Source organism: Trachemys scripta, chromosome 9, assembly GCF_013100865.1.
Source record: "Trachemys scripta elegans isolate TJP31775 chromosome 9, CAS_Tse_1.0, whole genome shotgun sequence".
In the NCBI taxonomy this organism is placed as follows: domain Eukaryota; kingdom Metazoa; phylum Chordata; order Testudines; family Emydidae; genus Trachemys; species Trachemys scripta.
Window position 1 is genome coordinate 95,065,644 of NC_048306.1, and position 27,467 is coordinate 95,093,110.

General features: G+C 39.5%; 1 protein-coding gene across 6 annotated transcripts in view; it reads left to right on the top strand.

The window, feature by feature from the left end:
- ATP11B (ATPase phospholipid transporting 11B (putative)) overlaps window positions 1-20,001 on the top strand; it is a 105,587-nt gene extending 85,586 nt beyond the window's left edge. The window contains exons 29-31 of one of the 6 annotated variants that reach the window (XR_004647010.1): window positions 7,728-7,813; window positions 14,395-17,542; window positions 18,852-20,001. Coding sequence is in view for 4 of the 6 variants with exons in the window: in XM_034780606.1 (XP_034636497.1) it covers window positions 14,395-14,528; window positions 18,852-18,933 (216 nt within the window). In the remaining 2 variants the exon portion in view is untranslated. Of the gene's footprint in view, window positions 1-7,727; window positions 7,814-10,775; window positions 10,902-14,394; window positions 17,543-18,851 lie in introns of those variants that run through there. The other 5 variants (XM_034780608.1, XM_034780609.1, XR_004647009.1 and 2 more) reach the window with 5 other exon arrangements.
- Window positions 20,002-27,467: the final 7,466 nt, after the last annotated feature.

Consider the following 27,467-nt stretch of genomic DNA (forward strand, 5'->3'; position numbering starts at 1 on the left):
TGCCCTTTTCCAGTCTTCTGGAATCTCTCCCGTCTCCCATGATTTTCCAAAGATAATAGCTAGAGGCTCAGATACCTCCTTTATTAGCTCCTTGAGTATTCTAGGATGCATTTCATCAGGCCCTGGTGACTTGCAGGCATCTAACTTTTCTAAGTGATTTTTAACTTGTTCTTTTTTTATTTTATCTGCTAAACCTACCCCTTTCCCATTAGCATTCACTATGTTAGGCATTCCTTCAGACTTCTCGGTGAAGACCGAAACAAAGAAGTCATTCAGCATCTCTGCCATTTCCAAGTTTCCTGTTACTGTTTCTCCCTCTTCACTAAGCAGTGGGCCTACCCTGTCTTTGGTCTTCCTCTTGCTTCTAATGTATTGATAAAAAGTCTTCTTGTTTTCCTTTATTCCTGTAGCTAGTTTGAGCTCATTTTATGCCTTTGCCTTTCTAATCTTGCCTTTGTAATCTGTCCTAGTTTCCATTTTTTATATGACTCCTTTTTATTTTTTAGATCATGCAAGATCTCGTGGTTAAGCCAAGGTGGTCTTTTGCCACATTTTCTATCTTTCCTAACCAGTAGAATAGCTTGCTTTTGGGCCCTTAATAGTGTCCCTTTGAAAAACTGCCAACTCTCCTCAGTTGTTTTTCCCCTCAGTCTTGATTCCCATGAGACCTTACCTATCAGCTCTCTGAGCTTACCAAAATCTGCCTTCCTGAAATCCATGGTCTCTATTTTGCTGTCCTCCCTTCTACCCTTCCTTAGAACTGCAAACTCGATTATTTCATGATCACTTTCACCAAAGCTGCCTTCTACTTTCAAATTCTCAATGAGTTCCTCCCTATTTGTTAAAATCAAGTCTAGAACAGCTTCCCCCCTAGTAGCTTTTTCAACCTTCTGAAATAAAAAGTTGTCTGCAATGCAGTCCAAGAATTTGTTAGATAGTCTGTGCCCCGCTGTGTTATTTTCCCAACATATATCCGGATAGTTGAAGTCCCCCATCATCACCAAATCTTGGGCTTTGGATGATTTTGTTAGTTGTTTAAAAAAAACCTCATCCACCTCTTCCACCTGGTTAGGTGGCCTGTAGTAGACTCCTAGCATGACATCACCCTTGTTTTTACCCCCTTTAGCCTAACCCAGAGACTCTCAACACTTCCATCTCCTATGTCCATCTCTACCTCAGTCCGAGTGTGTACATTTTTAATATATAAGGCAACATCTCCTCCCTTTTTCCCCTGTCTATCCTTCCTGAGCAAGCTGTACCCATCCACACCAACATTCCAATCATGTGTATTATCCCACCAAGTTTCAGTGATGCCAACAATGTCATAGTTGTATTTATTTATTAGCACTTCCAGTTCTTCCTGCTTATTACCCATGCTTCTCGCATTTGTATATAGGCATCTAAGATACTGGTTTGATCTTTCCTCCCAGATTTGTCCTGACCCTCCTTTCTCTCTGCCAATATAGCCCACACTCCCTCTCGTTTCCGACCCATCTCTCAGGTCTCCATGTTCCCCACTTACCTGTGGGTTTTGCTCACCTGTCCCCGTCGAACCTAGTTTAAAGCCCTCCTCACTAGGTTAGCCAGTCTGTGTCCAAATAGGGTCTTTCCCCTCCTCGAAAGGTGAACGCCATCTCTGCTTAGCAGTCCTTCCTTGACTAGCATCCAGTGGTCTAGGAAGCCAAAGCCCTCCTGGCGACACCATCTTCGCAGCCAGGCATTCACCTCCATGATGCTTCTGTCTCTGCCCGGGCCCCTATCTTTGACCGGAAGAATCGAAGAGAATACCACCTGCGCTCCAAACTCGTTCACCCGTACTCCCAGAGCCCTGTAGTCACTCTTGATCCGCTCAGTGTCACACCACGCAGTATCATTTGTGCCCACATGGATGAGTAGCATGGGGTAGTAGTCAGAGGGCTGGATAATCCTCAACAATGCCTCCGTAACATTTCGGATTCGGGCTCCCGGCAGGCAGCATACCTCCTGAGATGAAATGTCAGGGCGACAGATGGGCGCCTCCGTCCCCCTCAGCAGAGAGTCTCCGACCACCACTACCCTACGTTTCCTATTCGCAGTGGTGGCAGCAGACCTCCCAGCCTTAGGGGTACGAGGCTTCTCCTCCTTTACTGTAGGGGGTGATTCCTTCTTTCCTGTATCAAGAAGAGCATAACGGTTACCTATTACCATGGCAGGAGGGTTCGGAGCAGGGGTTGAGCACTGCCTGCTGCCAGAAGTAACCAGCTGCCAGTGTCCACTCTGAGCCATCTCCTCCTCCACCAGTGGTGTATCAGCAGTCCTGTGTATTGGGACAGCTACCTCAGCTGTCTCCACATGGACACTGTCCAGGAATTGCTTGTGGATTTGAGTATCAGCAGGGTAGCAGTGTTAGTCTGAATCTGTAAAAAGCAACAGAGGGTCCTGTGGCACCTTTAAGACTAATAGAAGTATTGGGAGCATAAGCTTTCGTGGGCAAGTCATCTTGCATCTGAAGAAGTGAGGTTCTTACCCACGAAAGCTTATGCTCCCAATACTTCTGTTAGTCTTAAGTGCCACAGGACCCTCTGTTTTGTGGATTTGGATGCTCCTCAACCTAGCCATCTCCTCCTGTAGCTCCCCCACCTGCTACCTGAGAGATTCCACCAGCAGGCACCTCTCACATTGGATGGTCCCCCCAGCCTGGATATCAGTAAGTGGAAATTGCAAGTTACAGTCCCTGCAAAACCACACCAGGATCTGGGTAGAAGCATCCATGCTCAGGCACTCTTTCTGGCTACAGGCGCAGGTGGAGGAGACAGAAGCAGTGCTGGCACAGGTGTTGCGGGTCTTCCTAACCATCGTAAGCCTCCCTCTGTCAAACTCCCGCTGGAGCCCCCTGTCCGCTGAAAGGGTTGTTTAAGCAAGAAGTTTAGGTTTTAAGGGGAATAAAAGGAAAACAGATAGAACCGGCAAGGAACCCTCGCCCCCTTCCCACTCCCCTTGCGAAACTCCCTGTTAGCAACCTCTGTTTGCAAAAGCTCCCTGGTCGCTTGTGCGCTGCTTTATAAAGCCCTGGCCTGTATGAATGCCCTGCCCACTGATTAAGGCTCAGCCACTTACCAGAGGCTTCTAGCTTTCAAACCTTCCTTTGAAGCTCACAGCTTCCAACTGCCAGCCACAGCACATGGTCCTTCAAACAACCAAACAAACAGACTGACAAACACAAGCTCAGCACACAGCAAGTAACCCCCAAACACAAACGCACACTACAGACAGTCACTTACCCCAAAAGGGTGCTGTATTGCTCCTCCTTCACCTGGAGAACTCCCTTGCGAAACTCCCTGTTAGCAGCCCCTGTTCGCAAAAGCCCTGTTCACTAGCATGTAGTTTGGCAAAATAGTTTTATAGCAAATATTCATTAGTATTACTATACAGAAATACATACTTCTCTATTATATGCTGATAAAACATTCTCCATAATGTAATTAGTGTTCCATAAAATCCTGGTTATGACTTATGCCTTATATAGACTATTTGACGAAAGGTTATTGAGTTTAATAAAACTGTATTATAATGCTAGAATGGACCACCGTTGTCATCTAGACTTGCTGAATAACAGACCACAGGACTTCCCGAATTAATCCCCATTTGAACTAGAGCCTCTTTTAGAAAAACATCCTATCTTGATTTTAAAATTTCCAGTCATGGAGAATCCATGTATGACTTTACATTTGGCCATATTAAAACACACATTAGTTGCTTGCTCTCAGCTTACCAAGTGATCCAGATCGCTTTGTATCAGCGACAAGTCTTCTTTATATACGTTCCCCTATTTTTTTCATCTGCAAACTGTGTCAGTAACAATTTTATTTTCTTCCATGTCCTTGATAAAAATGTTGACTAGTGTAGAGGCAAGAACCAAACCCTGCAAAACCCTAATGGATTCACACCTACTTGTTGATGATTCTCTATTTACAATTACATTTTTTAGTCCATTTAATCTGTTCCATGTTGATTTTTGTATCATTCTGGTTTCTTACTCAAAATGTCTCGATACCGAGTCACATTTTTTACAGAAGTTTAAGTATATTACATGAGCACTATTACCTTTATCAACCAAACTTGTAATCTCATAAAAAAATCAAATTCGTTTGACAAGATCTATTTTCAATAAACCTGTGTTGATTTGCATTAATTATATTGCCCTCCTTTAATTCTTTATTAATCAAGTCCTCTATCAGCCACTCCATTATTTTGCCTAGGATCGATGTCACAGGCCTATAGTTATCCAGGCTGTCGCATTGACCCTTTTAAAATACTGGCACCGCATTAACTTTATTCCAGTGCTCTGACACATAGCCAGCATTCTAAGACTTAATGAAAATCAACAGTAACAGTCTAGAGAACTCTTGGGTACAAGTTATTTGGACCTGCTGGTTTTAAAATGTTTGACTTTAGTAGCTGCTGTTTAACATCCACCTTAGTTACTGTTGGAATGGAAAATATTTCATTATCATCATATGACAACATCGTCTGGCTTTCTTCCAAATACAGAACAGAAATATTTATTGAACACTTCTGCTTTCTGCATTTTTGGCGATTCTACAACTTCCATCTAGTAATGCACCAATTACATTGGTACAGGATTCCTTTAATTCCTAACAGATTTTACAGACAGACAGACACACACACACACACACACACACACACACACACACACATTTTCCTTAACTCAGCTAGCCATAGATTTCTGCTTATGTCTTTTTTCTTTTTTCTCCTCTTATCAATTTTCTATAGTTCCTAGCTTCTGATTTCCATTCATTAGAATACATCTATTTTTAATCTCACTTAATCTTTCAGTAAGATGTTTGTTGCCATTGTGATTGCATGCTTATGGGCATGGCCTGTCATCTTACCTAAGAGAGAAGTGTGATACTACCTAACATTTTTCCTGTGGTAGTGTAGGTATGTGTTTTGGTTAGTGCATTTTTTTTCCCTTTCTCCATTAGTACTGGACAGTTTGGCAGCATCTGCATTAGTGCCACTGCATTCTGTCGGAATACATCTTGCTGGGAAACCCCAATTCTGGTATTAATTGCATTAGACAATCAGCTAAACTTTGCAATAAAATCCATTAACTGTTGTGTAATTTTTAATGGTGGTAACAACTTAATGACCATCTAGCTGCTTTTTGTGTGTGTGCATGTGTCTCTTTAGAAGTGTAGTTATAGTCAGAAAAGTAAATTTGCAAAAACGGCAAACTCGCCTCTTTCAACAATTGCAATCTAAGGGTCAGGTTCTGCCACTCTTTATGAGCAGTTCTTGGGACCAGTCTGAGATCATGAAATCAATGGGAGTTACCATGGAATAAGGAACTAAACATGAGTGAAGGGTGACCATTTTTTTTCTACTTATTTTAGTTAGCTGTATTATCATTAAAGCAGTGCGGTATGGGATTCTTTTCAGGTTTGTACATCACTGTTTGTTAACTAAATTCCAATTACAGAATTTTTTTACTGTTGATCTCAAAGCAAAGAAAATAACCCAGTTTGACTTTCAGATCTCATGTTGAGTTGGTAGGGATGACAACTAGAAAAAGTTGTTGTTGTTTTTAAAAATAAGCAAATTTTGTATGGAAGCTATTGAGAGAATAAGTGGAACTCCACGTTTCCATTGTAAACTTACTTTTCACACTACAACTGCGTCTTACATGTGGCTGAATTAATTCCTGTGTACTTGCATCTTTTAAAAACAGCTTAGCTCCCAATAACTGAGACTCTGTCAGGGGTCAACAACCTGTGGCACACATGCCAAAGATGGCACGCGAGCCGATTTTTGATGGCACACTGCTGCCTGCCAGGGTCCTGGCCCCACTCAGGCCCCCTCTTCCGCCCACAGATTTCTCCAGCGGGGGCAGAAGGCAGAAGCTTGGTCATGCCAGCAGCCAAGCTCCCCCATCCCCTGCTTCTTCCCCCAGCATGGTGCTTTCCTGCCCCTCCCACTCCCTGCCGCCAATCAGCTGATCGCCCTCCCAAGGGGGAGGGGGAGCCGAGCCGCAGCATGCTTGCTGCTCCGGGAAGGAGGCAGAGAGAGGTGGGGACGGGGCCCTGGGAAATGGTGTGGGAACGGGGCATATTCCCTCCAGCCCCCTGCCAGGAGCACCCCCACGAGCCGAGCACCTCAGCCCTCTGCCCTGACCCCTGAACCCCCCACACACACACCCAGCCCCCGTTCTGACTCCTGCACCCCCCACACCCCATGCCCTGACTCTTGGACCCCCCCCACACACACACTCCCCACACCCTGAGCACCAAATGGGAGCTCCTGCACCACCACCACCCCCCACGTTCCCACCTGCACCCCTGGTCTGGGGTCCTGGCTGCCGGCTCCTTGCCAGCCAGGGTCCCACAGGCCCCGCTCAGCCCGCTGCCGATCTAGGTGAACGGAACCCCAGGCCGGTAGTGGGCTGAGTGGGCTGGCGGCGTAAGATCAGCATTTTAATTTAATTTTAAATTAAGCTTCTTAAACATTTTGAAAACCTTGTTTACTTTACATACAACAATAGTTTAGTTATATAATATAGACTTATAGAGGGAGACCTTCTAAAAAATGTTAAAATGTATTACCGGCACGCGAAACCTTAAGTTAAAGTGAATAAGTGAAGACTCGGCACACCGCTTCTGAAAGGTTGCCAACCCCTGCTCTGTGTGATACAGCAAAGTAAAACTAGTTTTAGGTCAGGACAAGGAAATAGATTACATGCAGTAATCACAAATTTTTAAAAATGGAGCTGTTGGGCTTTCATCACCTGCTGTCTTTCACCTTTAAGTTCTAAAATATTTCACTGGGCGAAATAAGCAAGCTTAAAGTACATTTTCTTAATTTGGTATGCAAGGTAAAAGAATTGTCCCAGTAACCCTGAAAATGAGTCAACAGATTGTCTCTATCTTTTTAAACCCAGATAATAGTTTACTTTGAAAATTATAAATACTACTATCATCAAAATAATCATTCCCCAAAGACCAATTATTTTCTGCACGTAATTAATTTAGACATCATGTAAGATCTGATAAACTTCTGCATGAGAGAAATAGCTGAAAAATAACATTATACACTGTTTCTAAAAGCTGTCTTAAAACATAAATGTTAAGGTATTGTAATCAGGAACTACTCTATAAGAAACGATTAGTTTTACTGCATTTTGAAAGCCGATTTAATTAAAAACTTAGCAAAAAATGTAGTGTGGCTTGAAAATGGGCTTTCATAGTGGGACAAGCATGACTTTTTGCCATGTTCCAAGATTTTCTGCCTGGTACTTCAATGAAATCATTCTGTAATTGCTGTGGAGCTTTTGCATTTATAACTACCGTGCGATCATATAGGAAGATGTGGCTACTGGGGGGGACAATCCCAGTAAAAATATAAATCTTTTGGTAAACAGCAGAAATTGCAATACTAATGGGGTGGCGGGAGAGTCTAAGGACAGCTGGAGAAGCATGCCCCAAGTATTCCCATGGTTTTTTCGCCCATTATGAAAGTTAAGGAACACTTTTTAAACATGGCCCCAGTGAAAAATAAATGAAGTTGGTGCCAGGAACAATCTGCAAGTATCAGTCTCATGTGTGTTTTGCGTATGAAGTATATTCCAGTAAATAACAATGTCTTTTAAAATCCTGTCCTGTGTCTTTCTCTTAGAACAATACTATTACTTACTGACTTGTATGTTCCATCCCTTCTCTGTCCACTTATAGATGTACTCCAACAGAGTTGCTTTAAGTGATGAGTTCATCGCACTGCAGCCATTATCCAGGGCAAGGAATCAGCTGAGCAGAATTAGGTAGAGTAGGAGGGACAATTCCTCATAAACTGTTATGCATGTTGCAGGTCAACTAACCAGCAATGAGAGAAATGGGAAGAGGCATGAATATCAAAGTGGGATGAGAGGCAGTATCTATAGTGGAGATTCATTCTATTTGGCATTTTTCTTGGCTTTGCTCTCTGTTTTTTCAGGCCAATTGCTTCTCATAAGTAGCATGTATTAGACAGTCTTTTAGGAGAAAATCCCTAGCATGATGCTCAATTTAGAGAATACAGTACTAGTCTTTCTTGCATCCATTTTTAAAATAACCACAGTTTATGGCATGGTTCCAATGTTTTTGCTTTGTGTAGTCAAAATTAGCAGTGCTTTCTGCATGTTGGATAACTACAGCTTCATAAGACCACAACAGAACGGTCCTTGTATTTTAGGCAACAGTTTTCTTGCTAATTGTTTGCCCATTTTAATTTGCTTTCACTTGTGCCATAAGAGCATAGAACATGTCTTTTGCTTGGGTGTAAATATACATTTGTGCATCAACTAAGACTCTTGCTTTTGTTTAATGCATCTATCAAATGAATGTTGTTTATTTTCAATGTATTATGGATGTCTGTGTCTCTAAAGATATTTCGGTGTAAACTGTATGAAATACTCAAAAAGACTGAATTGTGCCTGTCTGTTGTCTAGGTAAAATACTAAGATGCTGGAACTTTTATAATGCACTCAGTCTCAGTATGTGAAATGCTATAGGACTACGATTTGACATTTCTTTTTAAAGAATAAAACATGCACAAAAATAAATGTTTTAACTTGCAACAAAGATTAAGGGCCAAACTTTCATCCCAGCCTTCTACAACCATCCACTTTTGCAGCAACAAAAAATTAAAAGCACAGTTTTGTTCATATAGTATTTGATTGTATAAGTCTGGGATGGTACCTGTAAAATCCGGACCAGGACATCCATGTGACCTACATTGAAGGAATGGATGTACATCCTTCAAAATAGAGGAAATAGGAGAGGAAAGTGACCTATGCAAAGGTAATGAGTGCTATATTTTAAACAAATAATTGTGACTACTAACTTTTAAAAACCTGAGAAATCTCAGTTGCAGACTCCATGGTTCATCTGCCAGGGTGACTGACATCACCACAAAGAGAAATTTGAAATAACAATTCCATTCTTTTCTGTTATTACCATGTGATGGTACTTGTAATGCAACTCACTATAGCAGAAATACCAGGAAGTCTGCAACTCAGATTTCTGAATATCATAGGGAGTTAATCTTGTTGAAATTCAGCACAAAATTAACTTTTGAAGGAAGGTAAGTTGGCACTTTCTAGCTTTTTGTTTAGGAATGTCCCTATGTTTTTAATGTGGTGCCAAAAGTTCAAAGTAAATTAGTATATATGGTCCATATGAGTAGCGCAGGCATCAGCAGGTCTTAAGAGTTCTTCTAGGTGGCTTCTCTCCTATAGACTTCACCCTGTACATGAAAGTTTTGTGTAATGGGGTCATTATAGTTGGGTGGCAAATTAAGGTTTTGTACGGCAGAAGGGGAATGTAAGGGACAGGAAAGACTTTTATCCACATGGAATGCTAATGCGTGAAGTTTTAAATCTAGGAATTAAATGTTAACTCTTTTTATTAATGTGGATCAAGCTCTGTCCTTCCATCACTCTCTGCCCCCCACCCTCCTCAAACGACTCCACTGTTGCCCCTTGTTTTCTCCACTATCTCCATGCACGTCTGCTTTTCCTAAAGCCCTCCATTCCAAGACTACAAGAGTATGGCTCTGTGGCCTCAGGTTTTCATGACCTGAACTGCTACTGTTTTTCTCTTCGCTATCATGTCTGCCTCTGGTCAGTAGCTGCTGCAGCAAAGCCTGGAGCCAGAAGCAGATCAATTTCTATTAAATTTGTATTGTACATATTGTTGTAATTCCACTGGTAAACCAGCCTTTTCCTCACCCTTCAATGCTTCCCCCTCTCCCCCCGCCCCACACACACACACTAAGGGGCACCAAGGCATTCTTAAGATGACAGACTTAGATTGTATGCTCTTTGGTAGCAGAGACGATCTTTTTGTTTGTACAGGGCCTACCACAGTTGGGCCCTGATCCATGACTGGGGCCCCTATGGGCTGCCACAGTACAAATAACAAAAAGTATTTGGTGTTTGTAGACTAAGTCGTTTTAGAGGTACAACTGAGCAAAAGATTTAGGAAAATGTTTTGTTTTTTAAAAAAACTTTTGAAATGCCAAACTTCAAAATGCCTTTTCTAAATTTTCTGGAAAAACTAACCAAGGATGAGATGTGGCATTTGAAATTTCAGGGGAATCAGTCTTTTGTTGGGGTGACTAGGAGAAGGTAAAAATGGGGGGTCATAATGGGAAGCTACTTTAAAGCTTAATTGTGGTGTAGCAATAACCATCTCATAATCTATTTTAGCTATTTACATAGCGTCGATTATATTAGTATCTAGGACCCGGCTTCAGCAAAGCGCCACTTAAGCATTTGCTTAACTTTAAGCACATACTTAAATCCATTTCTTTTTAGCAGAGCACATAAGCATATGCTTCAATGAGATATAAGTGCTTTGTTGAACTAAAACCTGCAGATGTCATTTGGCATACAGAAGACCCAACAAACTGGGAAAAGAATGGGAAAGACCCTTTGGACAAAAGCGCTAGTTTTAGACCTTTATTTGTGGGAGGAAGGGGCCGGAATTGAAAATTACTTATCTACATTTTTTGTAAGCCTTTAATTTGTTGACGAACTATACTCTGTGGTAACATTGATGTGCATTAATAAATAATTTGTGATTTGGATAACTTGAGAAAGTGGTCATCTCTTCCTGCATAAGCAAACGTGCACTGTTCTATCAAGAACAAGTCAGTAGATTAAAGACTGGTTTAAAGATTACTGTTTTAACTTCAACTGAGTGTGGTGTTTTATAAGATTTGTTGCTTTTCTGTCCTTCTAGATGGAAGAGGATAAGGGTTCAGTCAGCTCAGCATATGACTTTGCTGAAAGCAGGCACAGAGGGGAGGACAATAGGCAACTGCTAGCTGATCCATCTAGCCAGCAGGACAGTTCTTACGTTCACTAGGTAGTACTCCCATTGTACCCTTATGTACAGTCCGTCATGGGAATTTCAAAGATGATTCCATACTTGTGATATTGACAAGGAAACTTACATGACGGCATGTTTTTTGTTTGGGCTTAACAGATTGAATCACTAATTGTAATACATAGTATTTAATTTTTTTCTTGATTCATTCCATTAAAGTTATCCATTCCCCTGGAAAACATTTGCATTACAATGATTTAAGATCTTTAGCCCTAAATCATACCTTTTGAAAACTTCTTCGCAGCCCAAAGATAAGTGTTCTCATTTTTTTTTCTCTGTATATGTCAGTCTTTAAGCAGTGGCTCTTCCTACCAGTTGCAGCCCAGTCGAGGATACACTTAGTATTGCCAGAGACTTTTTTGTTTTAAAACTATCTGTGCTCAGTACTGTCCACCTCACCGCATTCTTCTGCATTGTTGTCTTACCTGTTTTTGTCAGGCCTTAGTTTAGTGTAACACACAACTGTGATCAAATCTGTGCACAGATCTAAAATTGGAGAGGAAGGCTAGAAGAGATGCAGGCAGTGAGGGGAGATTCTGTATTAAAGATAAAATCCTTCATTCAGGAAAGGGATATAAAGAGAATGGATCTTAAACCAGGTAGCCACTGTCATCATATTGAGTTTATTTTACTATTGTCTCCTTTAGTCTCCTAATATTATTTTGGATGTTACTAAGAGCTAGTTGGTATAGCTGACATAAGGAAGGTGTGGATTTGGGATTGCAGAGGGATCTCTGATTTTCACAGTTGACTCTGGAAGTACTACTTGTAATGCTTCCACTCAGTTTTTAGTCTTTAAAGTGGGAGGTCTATGGATTTAAAATAGCAAATATTAGTTCTTCGCAATTATCTACATACCAGATTCTGTAAAGTCACTATTTTCAAGTAGGTGGTATTAACCCTTTTGAGTCATGGTAAAGCATTGACTCCTTATTAAACCACTATTGTATTGCACAGAAACTAAAGGCAAAATTGATTCTAAGCTCATTAGAAATCAAATATTTTCATCTTAAGTAGATTTTTTTTTTATTTTAGCCTGTTTTGTTTTTCCAAAATCCCCCCTTTGCATTGCAGTCACTGCTTTTTTTATATCTTTTATAGGCAGTTCAGAAATACATGGTGCATTATACATTAAAGATTACACAGACAGAGCATAGGATTCTGGCATTGGGGGAGACAAAGATAGTTTTATGCACCTTTTATATGACCCTTCTTCCCAAATTCTGGTGCCAACTGTTTCATCCCACAAGTGCAAATCTGTGCAGCCTCTTGGCGATTCCCTCTTTGTGTCAGCTTGTAACATTCTTCAGTGATCTCCAGCCATTATGCCAGCTAGGGATTATTAGAGCGCAATTACACCCTGACTACTTCCCCAATATGCACCCTCTGCCAGGGGCTAAGGAGGCCAGAGCTCTGCACCATCTGGATATTCCCTCAGCTGATTGGTGAAGTCAACTTTATGGCCCCAGAATACTGCAGGGAGCAGGTTCTGCTTCATACAGTATATATTAAGGGAAGAATCAATTCTCTATATAAAAATCAAGATTATAGAATGTGAAGTTGGCTCGCCAGTGATCCAAAATTAGGGGTTATATGAATCTACTGCTAATAAAAGACCTGTTTCTGGAGCGACTATGAAACAAAAATATAGGTACATATGCCTCCATGAGTGTAGTGAGAAAAGGGACATGTATCATGCATGAATAAGTAATAATGGAGCTCTTGCATGTGTGATCAGATAGAAATTATTGGAAAACGTTATATACTATTAGAGAGAGAGAGACAATTTTCTGCTAACTTTGAGCCAATTGTAAGTAGAAATCTCAGATCTTAATCTCTTTCCTGAGACTTTTTAAAGCCCCGCTCCTGTGATTTACTGAGGCACCTTCTGAGAGGGTCTCTGTCCTCAACTCCTGCTTACTTCTGTTAATTTCTATATCTAAAGTGAGCAGCATAAATTTGTAAATATTTGAAGGTCCTGTTGGAAATTTTTGGAGCCTCAGAATAATTGATACATATCGTCCAGTCAGGAGGTACGCTTCTGTATATAATTCATCTCACTGCATTGCATCTGTGATGTTAAGTGACTAATACAGTTTAATGTGTCTCTTTTCTCCCCCCCCCTCCCGAATTAGTATAACTGCTAAACAAATAGTTTAATTTGAGTTATGTAGGTAGCTTCCCCCTCCTCACCCCCACATCACCACCCTCAGTAAATTTGTATACCCTATTAGAAGGGAGGTAAGCACAAATGAATTCAAAATATTCTCTCTCCAGTTTTTCTGTAGTGCTAAATATTTGGAATTTTATGTGTGCTGCAGTGGAAAAATACTCAGATGAAGTGTAGTATGAAGGAACTTCTTAATAGGTGATTTGTAATAAAAACATCTTCCTAAACTCTCAGTGTAACCTCTTTCAGTTTATTCTAATCTGTTTTACACGTACTAATAAACTTTGTTGTATTCATTCATAGTTATACTAACATTCAACTTTTCCTTATTCTTGCGTGAATATGACTGATGGTTCTTAATGTTAATTCTTTGTTTAAATTTAGATAAAAATCTGTAGACAACCGTTTCCCCCTCCCCCCCAAAAGTGAGAGATTAGTTCAACTCCATATCATAAGCTTTAATAATGGCATTCCCAAATTCCAATCCATATCCTGTATTTTGTAAAGGGAGGCTTATCTGGCATCATAAATGGTAACCTGGGATAAAATTTCAGAACTATGTAAATAAGACAAGAAGGGTAGCTAGAAAAATTTACCTCTGACTTTTTTGCTTATGATTTACTGTCAGCTTAAAATAGTAATAGTGAGTCTATTGCTAGTCATGGAACCTGACTTCCTTCAGAAAACTGCATTCTGCAGTTCTTTTTGAATTGTTAAAACTATTTTTAAGGCAGGTTGCCACATCCACAGTCTCACTTATTCTAAAGCCTTTTTCTATTATTATTATTGGATGGGGGGGGGGGGGGCGCTAGTATATTTTGAATGGGGATAGATCTTGAGCTAGTGTAAATTGTCATAGTTCCATTAACGTCAATGGGGCTATGACAATTTATGCTATCTGGCGATCTGCCCCTGTAAGTGTATTACAGGTAGAGCACTATAGCAGATGATTTGCCAGCCAGGTTACTTATGACAGTAGTGGGAACTGGACATATTTTTATTTGCTGGGTGCTTGTGTGGGATCAATGTTAAACAATCGCCATTTGTTCAATAAGCCATTTATTTGTTCAAACCTTGGCCGCACCAAAAAGCATCTAAATCTCCATCTGTATGATTCACATGGAGAAAGCAAATGCTCTTCTTAATAAGATATCATAATGATTTTCCTATAAAATAGAAACACATTCTATTAACACTATTGAAATTTAAAAACTAACCTTCTTTAAGCATTGTCTGTGATAGCAGGACACTTTTGTCACAAGAATCCACAAATACTAATTCTTCTCTCTTTTTTCACTCCAGCTTACTGAGACAGGCTCAGGTATCAACTGCTTGGACTCCATGTGCTGCTTCTCAGATGGGGAAACAGCATGCGCATCTGTTAGAAGAATGTTGGAACGACTAATGGGAAGATGTAGTCCAACCCGGGTCAACAGGTGTGGAATTTCTCTCAATAGCCTTTGCTGCAGACGATTCTCCTATAAACTGGAACCTGATGAGCCTGCAGCTATAGATGTCTAGCAAACCAGTTGCAGGTTTTGCGTAATTAACAGGAAATGCTGTTCTTTATAGTGCTTTTTGATCCTAAAAGATCCGTTTCTTGCTTACTGGGAGTGCTTTTGTTAGAAAAAGGAAGAAAACAGTTTTTCAAGAAACAGAACTCTTCAAACTTTGTTTGGTCTTTCTAGTATGAGATCTTGTGTTGTGTGTATATATGGTATTTTCTCTGGGTTTGTACATCCTTCTGTTTAGAAAAACAAACCTCACTGTGCTGATTGTTTTCCTGATCCAGCTTTTTGCCTTCACAAATCAAGCGTTATTTGTCAAGTCAAAAGGCTTTTCCTTTGATACTTAATGTATGTCCTCCAAATAGTCATGGATTAGCTTGTTACTTCTAAAGATATACAAAAGGGTCGCATTTCCCCCAGACAATAACTCCATAATTAAAAGGAAAGTCTTTAGACTTTTCATCCATTGGTGGTTACTAAAATTAAATATTTTTTGTAATATAACTTTTATACTCTATTTCTAGAAACCAGCTAATTTACAAAACACAGCCTTCAATTTAACTTAGTTTGAAGGATTTTTCTGTTTGTATCAAAAATGTCAGCAAAATCATGAGTGCCATTCAAAAATGTGCTAAATATCATCTTAAATTACATACACTAAAACACACATTGGTGGAAGAAAAACATAAGAATAATCAAAAATATTTGTCACAGGTAATGCTGACATCTTACAACAAACATAGCTGTGAAAGAAATTTAGAAAGTGATTTTGAGATCTACTGAAGTGAACACTTTTTCACATCTCCCCGTTTCAAAAAAACTCAGAGAACTAGGTAACAAATTTGGGGGTAAAAATAAAAAACCTTTTGTATATCTTAGTCTGTCTTTTGCTGAATGATATCACAGTACTCCATTATTCAAAAGCCAAACCTGGAAAAAAATTGCACTTCTCACATTTACATGGGGTTTCCTTTAATATGTGAACAACTGTCTCTTTTTAAGTTAAAGGATGTGATATCATTCATACAAAATAAAATCTTGTATGGGTAATTTATACTGACATGCATTGTCAGTTCTGATTTTACCTTTAGGTGTTGACTTGGTATGTGGTATATTTCAGTTTTAAAATTCTTGTGTTAACACATTGTCTGTGATTCTAATCATCTTCTTTATTCTGGCTTGCTTATGAAATTTTGTTAGTTATTTCCATAAATCTAGGGTATAATTATGCAAAAATATCCTATTCTGTATAAGAAGGAACTGTTTATGATCAAGTAAATTTTTTAATCAAAACTCTTGCTGTATAGTAAGCAGGCATGATGTGTAAAATAAACAGTTGAATAGAATTTTTAAACTACAAGATGAGCCTTTAATTGGTCTAAAACCAACATTTCTGTAGTGGTTGCTTTAGCTATATTTTCACTTATTGCTATCTTCTGTAACAAATGAAAACGCTGCGCTGCAATCTAGAAACTTTTATTTTCCACGCTGCTTTCTTTGTTCTAATGTCACCTAAGTGATGCTGCTTTTGGCCAAAAATTGTTTATTGTGCAGGATCTCATAAAGGTAGGTATAATTATTTTTTCATTCTGCTAGGCATCTAGATTTTTTTTACAATTTCCTCCCTCCTTCGGTGGGATCTACTAATAATAAAAGTAAAATATCATATTTGACAGAATATAAAGCACTTTTTCAATATTGTGCTATTTCTCAGGTTACTTGTCTGTTACCGCTTGTCATCTTTTTTCCTAATGACTGTACCGTCTAACTGAATAATGTTAAAGCCTAAAAAAGAGTTGCTAAAGCATTAGAATTAACATTGCTTTAAACAAATGAATATGCAAAACAATCTAGGTGCTAGTCAAAGTGCTTTAGAAGTTCCATTGTTGCTGCTGCAGCTCCAATTTTTTATTGAAATGGGTCTTCACAACCCTTTCAGTTTCACTTCATGAAATTAACTAAAAATGAATGTTTGCTTTATTTATTACATTTTTGTTTTGAGTGATTCCAGCTCCTTCCCTTCAGCATTTCTATTTAAAATCTAGTCTAAAAGTGGTAGGAGGATATATTTACATTCTTCCCCTCACTTCCCTTGCAATACGTAAAAGTTGCTGAATACTTTTGTTGAACATACTAATTATGTAAGTCACATAAACCAGTTACCTGAAGGTACAGTGAAGTACTTTTAATCCCAAAATATATTTATTTCTCAGGGTTAAGCTTAGATCAGGCTTGGCTACAAATACAATTTAGATTTTAGTAAATAGCTATTGTCTTTTAGAAGATGCATGCAATCTCAAATGTAATAGACTATTGTGTAATGTTACTGCTGGTGTGACCCAACTGTTCTATTCCATCCCAGAGGCAGCTGCATATCATTGATGAATTAAGTGATACCTGTATATATGTAGTTTGTAAAAGTGCTTTATAATCCTTTGTAATGAAAAACACTTTTTTCCAATTTTGTTGATATAGATAGCTTGTGTTTATATACAATATGTGCACCTAATATTCTGTCAAATATGATAATGGGATATGAAATTATTATACTATCAAATTTTGGGTGGGAGCCATTTCTTTTGATCTCAAGGTGTACAGATGCTTGGAGTAGAGGGCAACCAGCATAGAGTACTGCAGATTTATTGTTTGTTTTTTTAAATATAATCAAAATACATTTTTCATTGTTTCATTCATTTAAAATAAAATTGAAATATTGCATGTTTCTTGCAAATTAGTAAAATGCATTTCTGTCTGTCTCTCTCTTCCATTAAACTAAACTGTCTGTCTACTCATCAGCCAATAGAATATTAAAAATGCTGGATCACATGTAAGTTCTTATGGTAGAACCCATTACTGAATGATCTGGACCTGTCATTAGCCAATACACCTGTCAAGATACATGTGTGTACTATTTTTGGAGAAACAGCAGATTTCTGACAGAGGTGGGCTTTGGAGCATAAATTGTTGCTACTTTGTGGCCCCCTTCCTTCCCACCCTTTATTTTCAACTTTTAGTCTAATATGTTGACTTTAGCAATCCTGCCAAAGCAGTGGCCTATATACAGGATTTATTCATCTAGGAAACTAACTTACTCTTAGGTGAAAAACGTTGATAGATTATATCAGAATCAAAAAGCAATGATAGTTTGGATATTTTTTCTCGTCATACATTTTCGTTTAAATCTAGCACAGCCAATAGTAAAATACAGTAACTCCTCACTTAAAGTCGTCCCGGTTAAAGTTGTTTCATTGTTATTTTACATGGGGGGTCGCGAGCTGTCAGCCTCCACCCCAAACCCTGCTTTGCCTCCAGCATTTATAAGGATGTTAAATATATAAAAAAATGTTTTTAATTTATATGGGGGGTCGCACTCAGAGGCTTGCTATGTGAAAGGGGTCACCAGTACAAAAGTTTGAGAACCACTGATTTAGCAGCAAGGCATTCCCTGGGAAATATCCCACGCTCTTCCACCCGCTAACTTCACCAACTCAACCAAGCTTCAGAATCATCATAGCTGTAAACAGTATTAAATTTTGTTTAAAACGTATTGTGTGTGTGTGTGTGTGTGTATTTTATATATATAGTGTTTTGTCTGGTGAAAAACATTTCTCTGGAACCTAACTTCGCCCCCCCCCCCCCCCCTTACATCAATTCTTATTAGGAAATTGGATTTGCTTAACATCGTTTCTCTTAAAGTCGCATGTTTCAGGAACATAACTACAACGTTAAGTGAGGAGTTACTGTATAGCTTAATGGCTATAGTTAAACTATTAGATTAAATTTGTTCTAAGTTAAGTAGCTCACTGCATCAGTATTAAAATATATAAATAAAACCCCAGTATATTAGCATACTGCAATTAGCTATTTGTGTATTGAGAGGATTTGTTAGAATGATCTTACTATGCCAAAAATAAATGTAGTATTCACCGTGCCTGATTTACATATATATTATTGAAGTTGCCTCAAAAAGCCTAAAGCCCCATATAATTTCAATTGATAGCAGGTTAAATATCTTTTTAGTCATGTTTATAGTGAATTTTAAAAATAAATACGGTCTGTTCAGAAAATTCGTGAAATAGTTGTTGCAGCATATTTTTGAGGGTTTGAATGAATTGCAGGTGTCAGGGTGGAATTAAGTGACTACAGTTTTAAAGAAAGGAGTAATTTGCTTTATGCTCTTAGACCTTTTTTCCTCTCAACTAGAATTACAGGTTCCTAGTCAGCCAAACTTTTCTTTTATTGTTACTGTAGATCATGGAGCTCATCGGATCCCTGCTATAACAACGACAGAAGCATCTTGACTCTCTCCACAATGGACTCACCCACTTGTTAACAAGGACATTTGTTAGTGCCTGGTGGAAGCCATATGGTGCTTGCATATTGATAATAGGTTATGCATGAGTTCAGTGCTGTACTCGCTGTCCTAGAAAATGTGCTAGCACAACAAAAACATCTAAATACAAACCTCGTGGTCTTATCTTGTAGCATAGCAAAACATACATGTGAAGGATAATCTCCTCCACTACATTTTCTAATCTTATAACCAAATTATTAAATATTTGAATGCTTTTTCTGTGCCCATTTCCTCTTTGTGCTTCATACTAACAGGTTGGAAGCCTGTGTTTGACATTTTATTTGAGATCTCAAGGTGAGGGAATGACCAAATTTTTCTGTCCCAAGTAATTGATTTGAGGTTACTAACTTATTTTTAAGTCTGGTTTTGTAAATTAAGCTGACTTTTTTTCCTTAGGGGGTGGGGAGAGAGAGAGAGATTTTTTTATTCTAAATTTATATTGAAGCTTCTTGTTATGCTAACCTCTTAGTCTACAAATAAACAAAACTCTTGTTTCTTCCATGGGCAAGTCAATTCATTAATATATCACTTTTAAAAAAAACTGTGCTGATGGATTAGCTGTTAAGAGATTGAAATACCATCCACATATCTGTACTGGTGTACAAATGGCAAAAAATAAAATGTACAAATGTAAAATATGACATAGCCTTTTCCAAGTGGTGACAAAAGCATAGCATTGTGTACCCTTCAGGTATAATAAGCATCTCCTGTTCTTTACAGGTAATATTTAAGAGCCAGTCATTCTCCTTCATAACCATTATATCCTACATGTTTTAATAACTATTATTGATCCTAACATGGAAAAATAGGGGGAAAACATGTGGACTGGATTGTGCAGTTCTCACTAGCATAAGTGTTGAAAATGTAAATGATTTAATCCTTTTACCATTGTTGGGGGGGGGGGGTTTGCATGTATTATTTTTATATATTTATATTCATACTGTACTTTGAAGATTTAAGCATTATCTTCATATATCTGAAGGATCTGACACATTGATGACAATGGTTTGATATACATGTATCTCAATAAAAACAAAGTGCACAGATGCTACTTTGCACAGAATTATAAATTTTGCAGCTACATTTTCTGCTATAAATGTGTCTGAGTTCTTGGGGCTGGGTAGGGGTGTGTGTGTGTGTGTGTGTGGTCACACACCCACCCACTACTACTACTACTACTACTACTACTACTAATCAGCAGGAGGACTGAATCTACTGGCCATAGAGAGATACAAATAGGATGTTGCTAGACAGCCTTCTCCCACCCTGGCTTCTGGGATGGTGGAGAGTGCTGCAGCCCATGCACACTGATTGGGGACTCCATGTTTTAAATGAGTGGTTCTCAACCTGGGGTTCACGAACCATTTCAGGGGGACTAAGGTGCTCTGAGGCTGAACCTTGGTGCCCCAAACCCCAGCACTGAAGCTGGGAGGATGAGGGGCTGAAGCTACCCCCCCAAGTCCCTGAAGCCAGGAGCCCCGCATGCCCCCTGCTGAAGCTCGGAGCCACACTGGGAGCCCCCCTTCCTGTACACAGCCCTAGCTACCCCCTCCCACCACCCTGAGCTACTCCCGCACACAGCCCCTAGCTACCCCCTCCCTGCACCCTGAGCGGTTTTCAAACTTTTTGAACTGATTCCCCCTTTGAGTTATATTTTTTGGTTGTCTTCCCCCACAGCCCAGACAGGCTGGGTGGCCTCCTGAGTGAGTCAGGGATGGAGGTGGCACTGGACCCTGCTGTGTGGAGCTGGCTCGAGCCCTGCCACCCCTTGTCTCTTCCCCCACCCCCAAAAAATAGAAGTAAAACTATGCCTATGCCCAAGGGTCCCCCCACTGACCCAGAGCCCTTCCCCACTGGACCCTGGTGTTATAACGTTTTTATAAGAAAAAGGTTGAGAACCCCTGTTTTAAATCAGCCTCTAGCTACTAAGTCCCATAAATAAAATTTCTGCCCCCCCGAAAAGAAGGAGGTGGTGGTGGAAAGCTGCATCTATATTGGCAAAACTCAGACCTGTAATTATCTATCAGTGGTGGCCACGGTGAATGCTGTAGTGTAGACAAGGTGTGTAGGCAGGCCTGCTGACAGGAGGGGCAATCGCCCGGGAGGGCCGCAGGGCGATAACAGTGGTGGCGAAGGTAGCCGGGCAGGCATGTGGAAGTGCTGGCTATGCCAGAAGACCGCAGCCGGCAGGTCGCTGGGCACCAGCCAGCGCAGGCACAGCACCACCCAAATGTCAGGCAGACCGTGTCCACGGCTTGTGTGTGCGTGCACCAGCTCCACACCAATGGGGCCACATCATGCCGGGCCTGGGGACCCATTGACTGTTCTGCCCTAGGGCCCGGAATTGCTGTCGGCAGGCCTGTGTGTAGGGTAGACAACACAAGGGTCTAAGTGCCTGCCCCTGTCTACACTACAGCTTCCATTATGCTATCACCTGTAGAGCTGTATTAGCGGTGAATTACATGACTGATATCTCTTTCATAGTATAGACAAAGCCTTAGAAGTCTTCTACACTATGGGGCATGGGCTGCTGCTGCAAGAGAGATTGGTCTCCATTATCCTACTTCTCCCAAGCTTTCCTGGATTCTGTGAACTGTAGAGGATGAAGTGTTAAGATGTCTCCACTGCTGTTCTCCTTTTCTCTTCTCAGATTTTTGGGTCATCCTCACTGCTAACACCTCCAGTGCCTACCTCTGCTGCTGTTCATGGCTTTCCCAGCAATGCATCAGTTTGGTTCACATCTTGAATCTTCATTTTTGCTACAATAAGAACCAGAAACTTAACTTTTTACAAATGAAAGTTTAAATTCTTGAGAAACTGGTGGATTTATCAATCTTTCAATTGTATACATATACTTGGAAGTCTGAGTTAAATACTAGCACAGGTTTTCTCAGTGGTTTCTGTTCCTGAGACACACAAATTTTATGCCATTGTTATGTGTGAAATAATTGTAGGCCCCATTTTCTAAACAACTTCTCATCAGATATCTGTTTTTTGCAACTGTTATCTTTGTGTTTTAAGCCATTATGCTTCACTTCTCAAAAGTAGCCATTGTCTGTCAACGTCATTCATTCCTTAGCCAGCCCTCAGTGGTTTTCAGTGTTGCCATAGTTTTTCATTAGTTCTTGTGATTAGTATGTCATGTTTTGAAATCTAAATTATCGCAAATGATTTATTTTTAAAAAAAGGGGAAATGCTTTGAAAAATAACCCTGCTCCAAGCATTTATAACAATCCCATACCACACATGTATAATATTTTGACTTGTGGTATGAATAAAAGGTTGAGTACTTTTGTGCCAAACAAGAAAAATCTAAGGTTAGTGAAGAAATAAGCTCTTCCTGAATTGTTTAAATACATAAGAATTTATCTGCTTACCACAGGTACACTTCTCTATTTGGAGAAAAACTTTATCAGTAATGTTTATTTCTCATTAATGGAAATACATAGTTGGTTTGCATAGAATACAGAATGTTTATCTAATGAATGCTTAGGAGGAAAAACAACAATGTTTTGTAATGTAGCACAAATAATGTAGAATTGGTTTTACTCAAAGATGTGTTTTGTATACACCTCTCACTGTTACAGTATATGCAATATGCCAGTTCTAGATTTGCTAGTATGTGGAATTTTACACAAAGCAAAGTTAACCAAGTATGTTGTCTTCAGTTATCCAACAGTAACTATTGATCTTTCTGATTGAGAACATGAGGGAAAAGAATGTACAGTATAGAGATGAGTGAGTGTGTGTGTGTGTGTATATATATATTCTATACACACACACACACACACACACTCTCTTGAAATCCACAAAATGAAGGCACATGCAAAGGATTCCTTATGGAGTTTCCTTTTACTGCAATAAAGGCTACTCCAAACATTCTTAACTCACAGTAACACATGACATTATATACATTGTTATTTTACTGTGCTGTATGTTTGATAACATGGATGAAAGAGAGCACTTTGTCCAGAGCCACCTTTTAAAACTAGATTGAATTCTCAGTGGATCTTAATACCTGGTATGGGGGAAAAGTCAGTTTTTCAAGAGCATATATTGTTTCACACAACGTTTGGTGTCTAAAGCATACCGGGTAGAGACTGGGAACTGGAAATGACATAAAAGTCTGCTTACATTAAAAACACTTCAAGCTAAAATATAAATATTATTTAAAATATCCATTTAAATATAATAGAGGGAGACCACAAAAGTGGAGAGACAATGTTGAAAACTTTATAATTTCAAAATGATCTCTTGTTTGTGAAAATGGTTATTTAAAACAGTTTACACAATTTACAATACAAGCTACCCAACTGTCTCTCCTTACTAGAAATAATCGGTAATACTTTCAAACTCTTATTTTTACAATCGGATAAAACTGTTGTGTGTGTGAAAAGTCTCATTTCTAGTACTAGAAATCTCGCATCGTAAAGCTATTGGTAAACAAGAATAGTCTATAGAATTTTTGATTGACAATCTTTCATTTAAGATTAGGCTTTATGTACTCCAATTGTATTTGTGAAGTGCCGCATTCAGAAGTACTTACCATGTATGCTACCAAAATCATGTATCCAAGAGAATCCTATACCTTGCTATATTAGTTTCTCATTTTACAATATATAATAGTAATGTGGCTATTTAACAGAGGTTAACCCACAGTAACTGTAATTGTTACTGCATTATCATATGATCATCATGGTTTCTAATGGAGTTACAATACTAGAGCTGGGTAGACCATTCATAATGAAGAAGTTGACTAACTTATCTTTTTCTGTTCACAAATTATCTACGGACAGACATTTTACAGATTAGTGTTTTATGCAAACATTTCAGTCTACTGCTGGTTTGCAGATTCCTTGCTTCTGCTATTTGCTTTCTAAGGTGTGTGATTTATCACCTCAGTCACATATATCTGGTTTCTTCTCCCTATTTTGGGTTACTTAACTTGTACGAAAGGGGTAGGGGAAATTGGAGATTTTGCTATGGCTGTGTGAAAACTTCTGCAACTGATCTTCTCACAAACACATTCACAAAAATACTTGCGAGTCTTTGTTTTCCACGGAAACATTCCTGCAGCTAAATATCATTCATACAGATTGCAAAGGCAGTCAAATGAAAAATACACCCCAGGTGTTATCCACATTAATCCATGGTTTTCACTAGCATGTTCTCCATCGCTTTCTTGAAATATTCATCTAGCTCTAGTTATTACCACAGTATAATGCAAGTGGTTTTGCAGTAATTGTAGACAATTGTCATTACTGTAGTTATGACTTTTTGTGTCCAGTATGAATAAATGCATGGAACTTAAATAAAGTCTGACAGGCTTGGGGCAAAAAGGCATCTGATTATATAATACAAAAAGGTATATGAGAGCACCCTAAAAATATTGCTAATTACAACACACTGTGAATTGTTTAAAAGACATATTTAAATGTGTCTGAACATGATCTAATGTAATAGAAATATTCTTTATAGTCAACATTTTTAAAGGAAATTGTTTCGTATGTCAAAGGAGCCTGGTTGATTGTATTTTTCTTGGCAGTGGGATAAATCGTAATACGTTGCATGTATATATTTAAGAAGCATGGGCAGAATACTTTAAAAACAAGACTGTTTCAGGTATAAATAAAATGTCGTTACTACACCAAAGAGTATATTTGTAAGAAAAATGCGTAATTATGGTCCCATTAAATGTTTCAATTCTTATGTAGAAACAGTGAATCACCTTAACTTCCCCCCTTCAGAAAAGCATGATCAAGTGCTGCTTGTTTTGGGTACAAAAACTTGAATGATACTCATGCAAGAAGTACTGGATGCTGTGTTGAAACTGATACTGTTAGACATTAATGGGCATTAACAACTGGAAACTAGCAATAATTAGTACAAAAAATTTCAGACCTCAAACACTGCGCTGCCTCTAATGTTCTGACTGACAGCAGAGTTAATGCAGGGTGTTAAATGTACAGTTCTGTTAGTGAAGTTGTTTTTAAATAGTTCATGGAAATTATATTTATTAAATTAAAACTTTCACTTTTAGCTGGGTTGGTTTGTTTTTAATTGTGTAATTTGCTTTGAATTGTCTGTTTTGATGTATTTATACTACACCATTATGTGTGTGGAAACAGAACTCCAGAGCATGATTTCATAACCACAGGTCTGTGTTTAAATTCCCTTTGAGCTATTGTAAAAGTTACTTTACGGTCTTAATGCTCCGTAGCATCCTCTCTTGTCTACATTTGGGAGTTTTATTTAACCCCTTCAACAGCCTATTGGTGTACCTATAGCAAAGGGAATCTTCAGCACATCCTTCAACTTAGAGCTGCTAATTTTTCTGGTAGCCACAAATCAGCATCCAAGAATTGTAACAAAGAGAAGTTTGGTTCTCTGATAGCTGATTCCTTTTTGTTGTTGCCAGTATCCTAGAGTAAATAAAGCCATTTGCAAACTCAGGTTTTAATTTTGTCTTTATCTTTACCTTCAAGACAACTTTACATTTAGCAGAGCGGCAGCTTTTGTTGAGTTTTTTATTTGTTTGTTTGTTTTCTTATGCTGAAACTTTATCAGTGAAGTTTCTTATGGGGTGCAAGCAGACCCAAATCTTCAAAAACTCTCTTGGGCTGCATTAAAAATTTAACAGCTCCTTTGTCCCTTAGCATCTCCTACTCTTTCAAATAAGGAACATCCTGTGTATCAAATTAGGAATACAATTCAACCTTATTTTTTGTTGCATCTTCCATGCCAGTTATCCCTCTGCTCAAGAATTGTATGCCCTATAGAAACTTGACCTCAGGTTGAATTTTAAGACCTTTAAAGAATTTTAAGGCGTAGAAGTAGAAGGAGAAGAGGAGATCAATGAAAACTATTCCAGTTGACAAGAGAAACTACAGTGAAGTTTTATTTGCAACCTTTGTGGCAGGATTGTGTAACGGAACAGAGAAAACCAGTTCTGGATGAGCAGAGAGAAGCAGTCCAGATAGCTTAGATGAAGGCACATGGTAGGCTTATAAAGCAAACAAGCCAACTGTAACTTAGAGACCGAACTGCTTGTGGCTCCTTCTCAAGGCATGGCTAGGCCCCGGGGTTGATTTTTGTCAGTGGGAGCTCTTACTCTGCTGAGCCAAAGAAGGGGGGAGGGAAGGCCTGCATGCAGCCAAGTGCCTCTACCACATGTCTCCATTTTTCTGAAGGCTCTGGGTGCATTGGTGATACATTACGGTAGGCAGGCCTGTCCCCGAAAGCAAATTATACAGATGCTACTCGGGACAGTATTATAAATTTTGCAATTGCTGGCAACACCAGCAATTCATGGTTTGTAAACGAAGCAGAGGAAAGTGTCTGGTGAGGGAGTCTTCAAAATACAGCCTAGTTCTTCTGTAATGTTAATGGAGGTAAATGGTGGAAGGGGCAGTCTATGAATTGCATGTGAATAGCATCTTACTATAAAACAAAGACAAATCATAGCAGAAGTGTTCCATCTAAGGGGGGGGAAATATTTGTGAAGTTCTCTAATGGGGCTGATGGTTTTTCCCTTACCCAAATCTGAGCATGTGCCCTAAACTTTGGAACCTGGGTATATCCCAGCATGATGTGCTTTCACTTTATAAAGGGGAGAAGTAGGGGGAGGGCCAGAACCCTATATAAAGAGCTGGCTAAAGATAACAACAGCGGTAGTAAATGGGATGGTAATGAACTGGAGCGAGAGGAGATTTCAGGGCCACACATGACCAACAGCCACAGTTGAGCTGACACGTGACTGGGAGATGTCCTTACTTCCCCCACCCCACCCACTTTGGCCAGAGGCTGCTCCAGGGTGAGCAAAACCCTAAAGCTCACAGGGAAGACTGAGGGAGCCAATATTAGAAGTGGGAGAGATTAGGGGTCCCAGGCTGAGGTGAATTCAGCAGCGGTACGGCGATGGAGGCCAGCCTGTTGTTTGTATTGCAATGGTACAGAGCAGGCCCCAGTAGAAGTGGGAAACCTAGTGCAGCAGCTCTACAGAACCACCTTGTAAGTGATTGACGTGGCTGGGAACAGCTTATGGTCTAAATCAGGCGTTGGCCACCTTTGGGTCGTGGTGGGACAAGTCCTTATTAATTTAAGGTTTCGTGTGCCAGACGGAACCCCAGACTAGCAGCGGGCTGATCACCGGCCCCGCTCAGCCCGTTGCCGGCTGTGTTCCATCCACGCTGTCCCCTGGGCTAAATAGACAATCTGAGGGGTGGGTGACTCTGCACCAGTGACAGATCTTCATGTCTGGTTTGTTGACTTGGGAGGCGAGGGGGAAAGGTAGTTTTGGGGGTTTTTTAAGGGTGAGAACCCAGTAAGGGATATGTTAGTGAGAGAGCAAAAGGGGGGTACTGTGAGGAAGAAAAGGGAGAGGAAAGGTCTGCAAGTAGAGGAATGAGGCTGGGTGCTTATGGAATGGGAGGAGGTACATGACCTGTGACTATTGAACACACTGTGAAGATTGGGAAGGAATGTACAACTGGGAGATGTCTACATCAACCTTT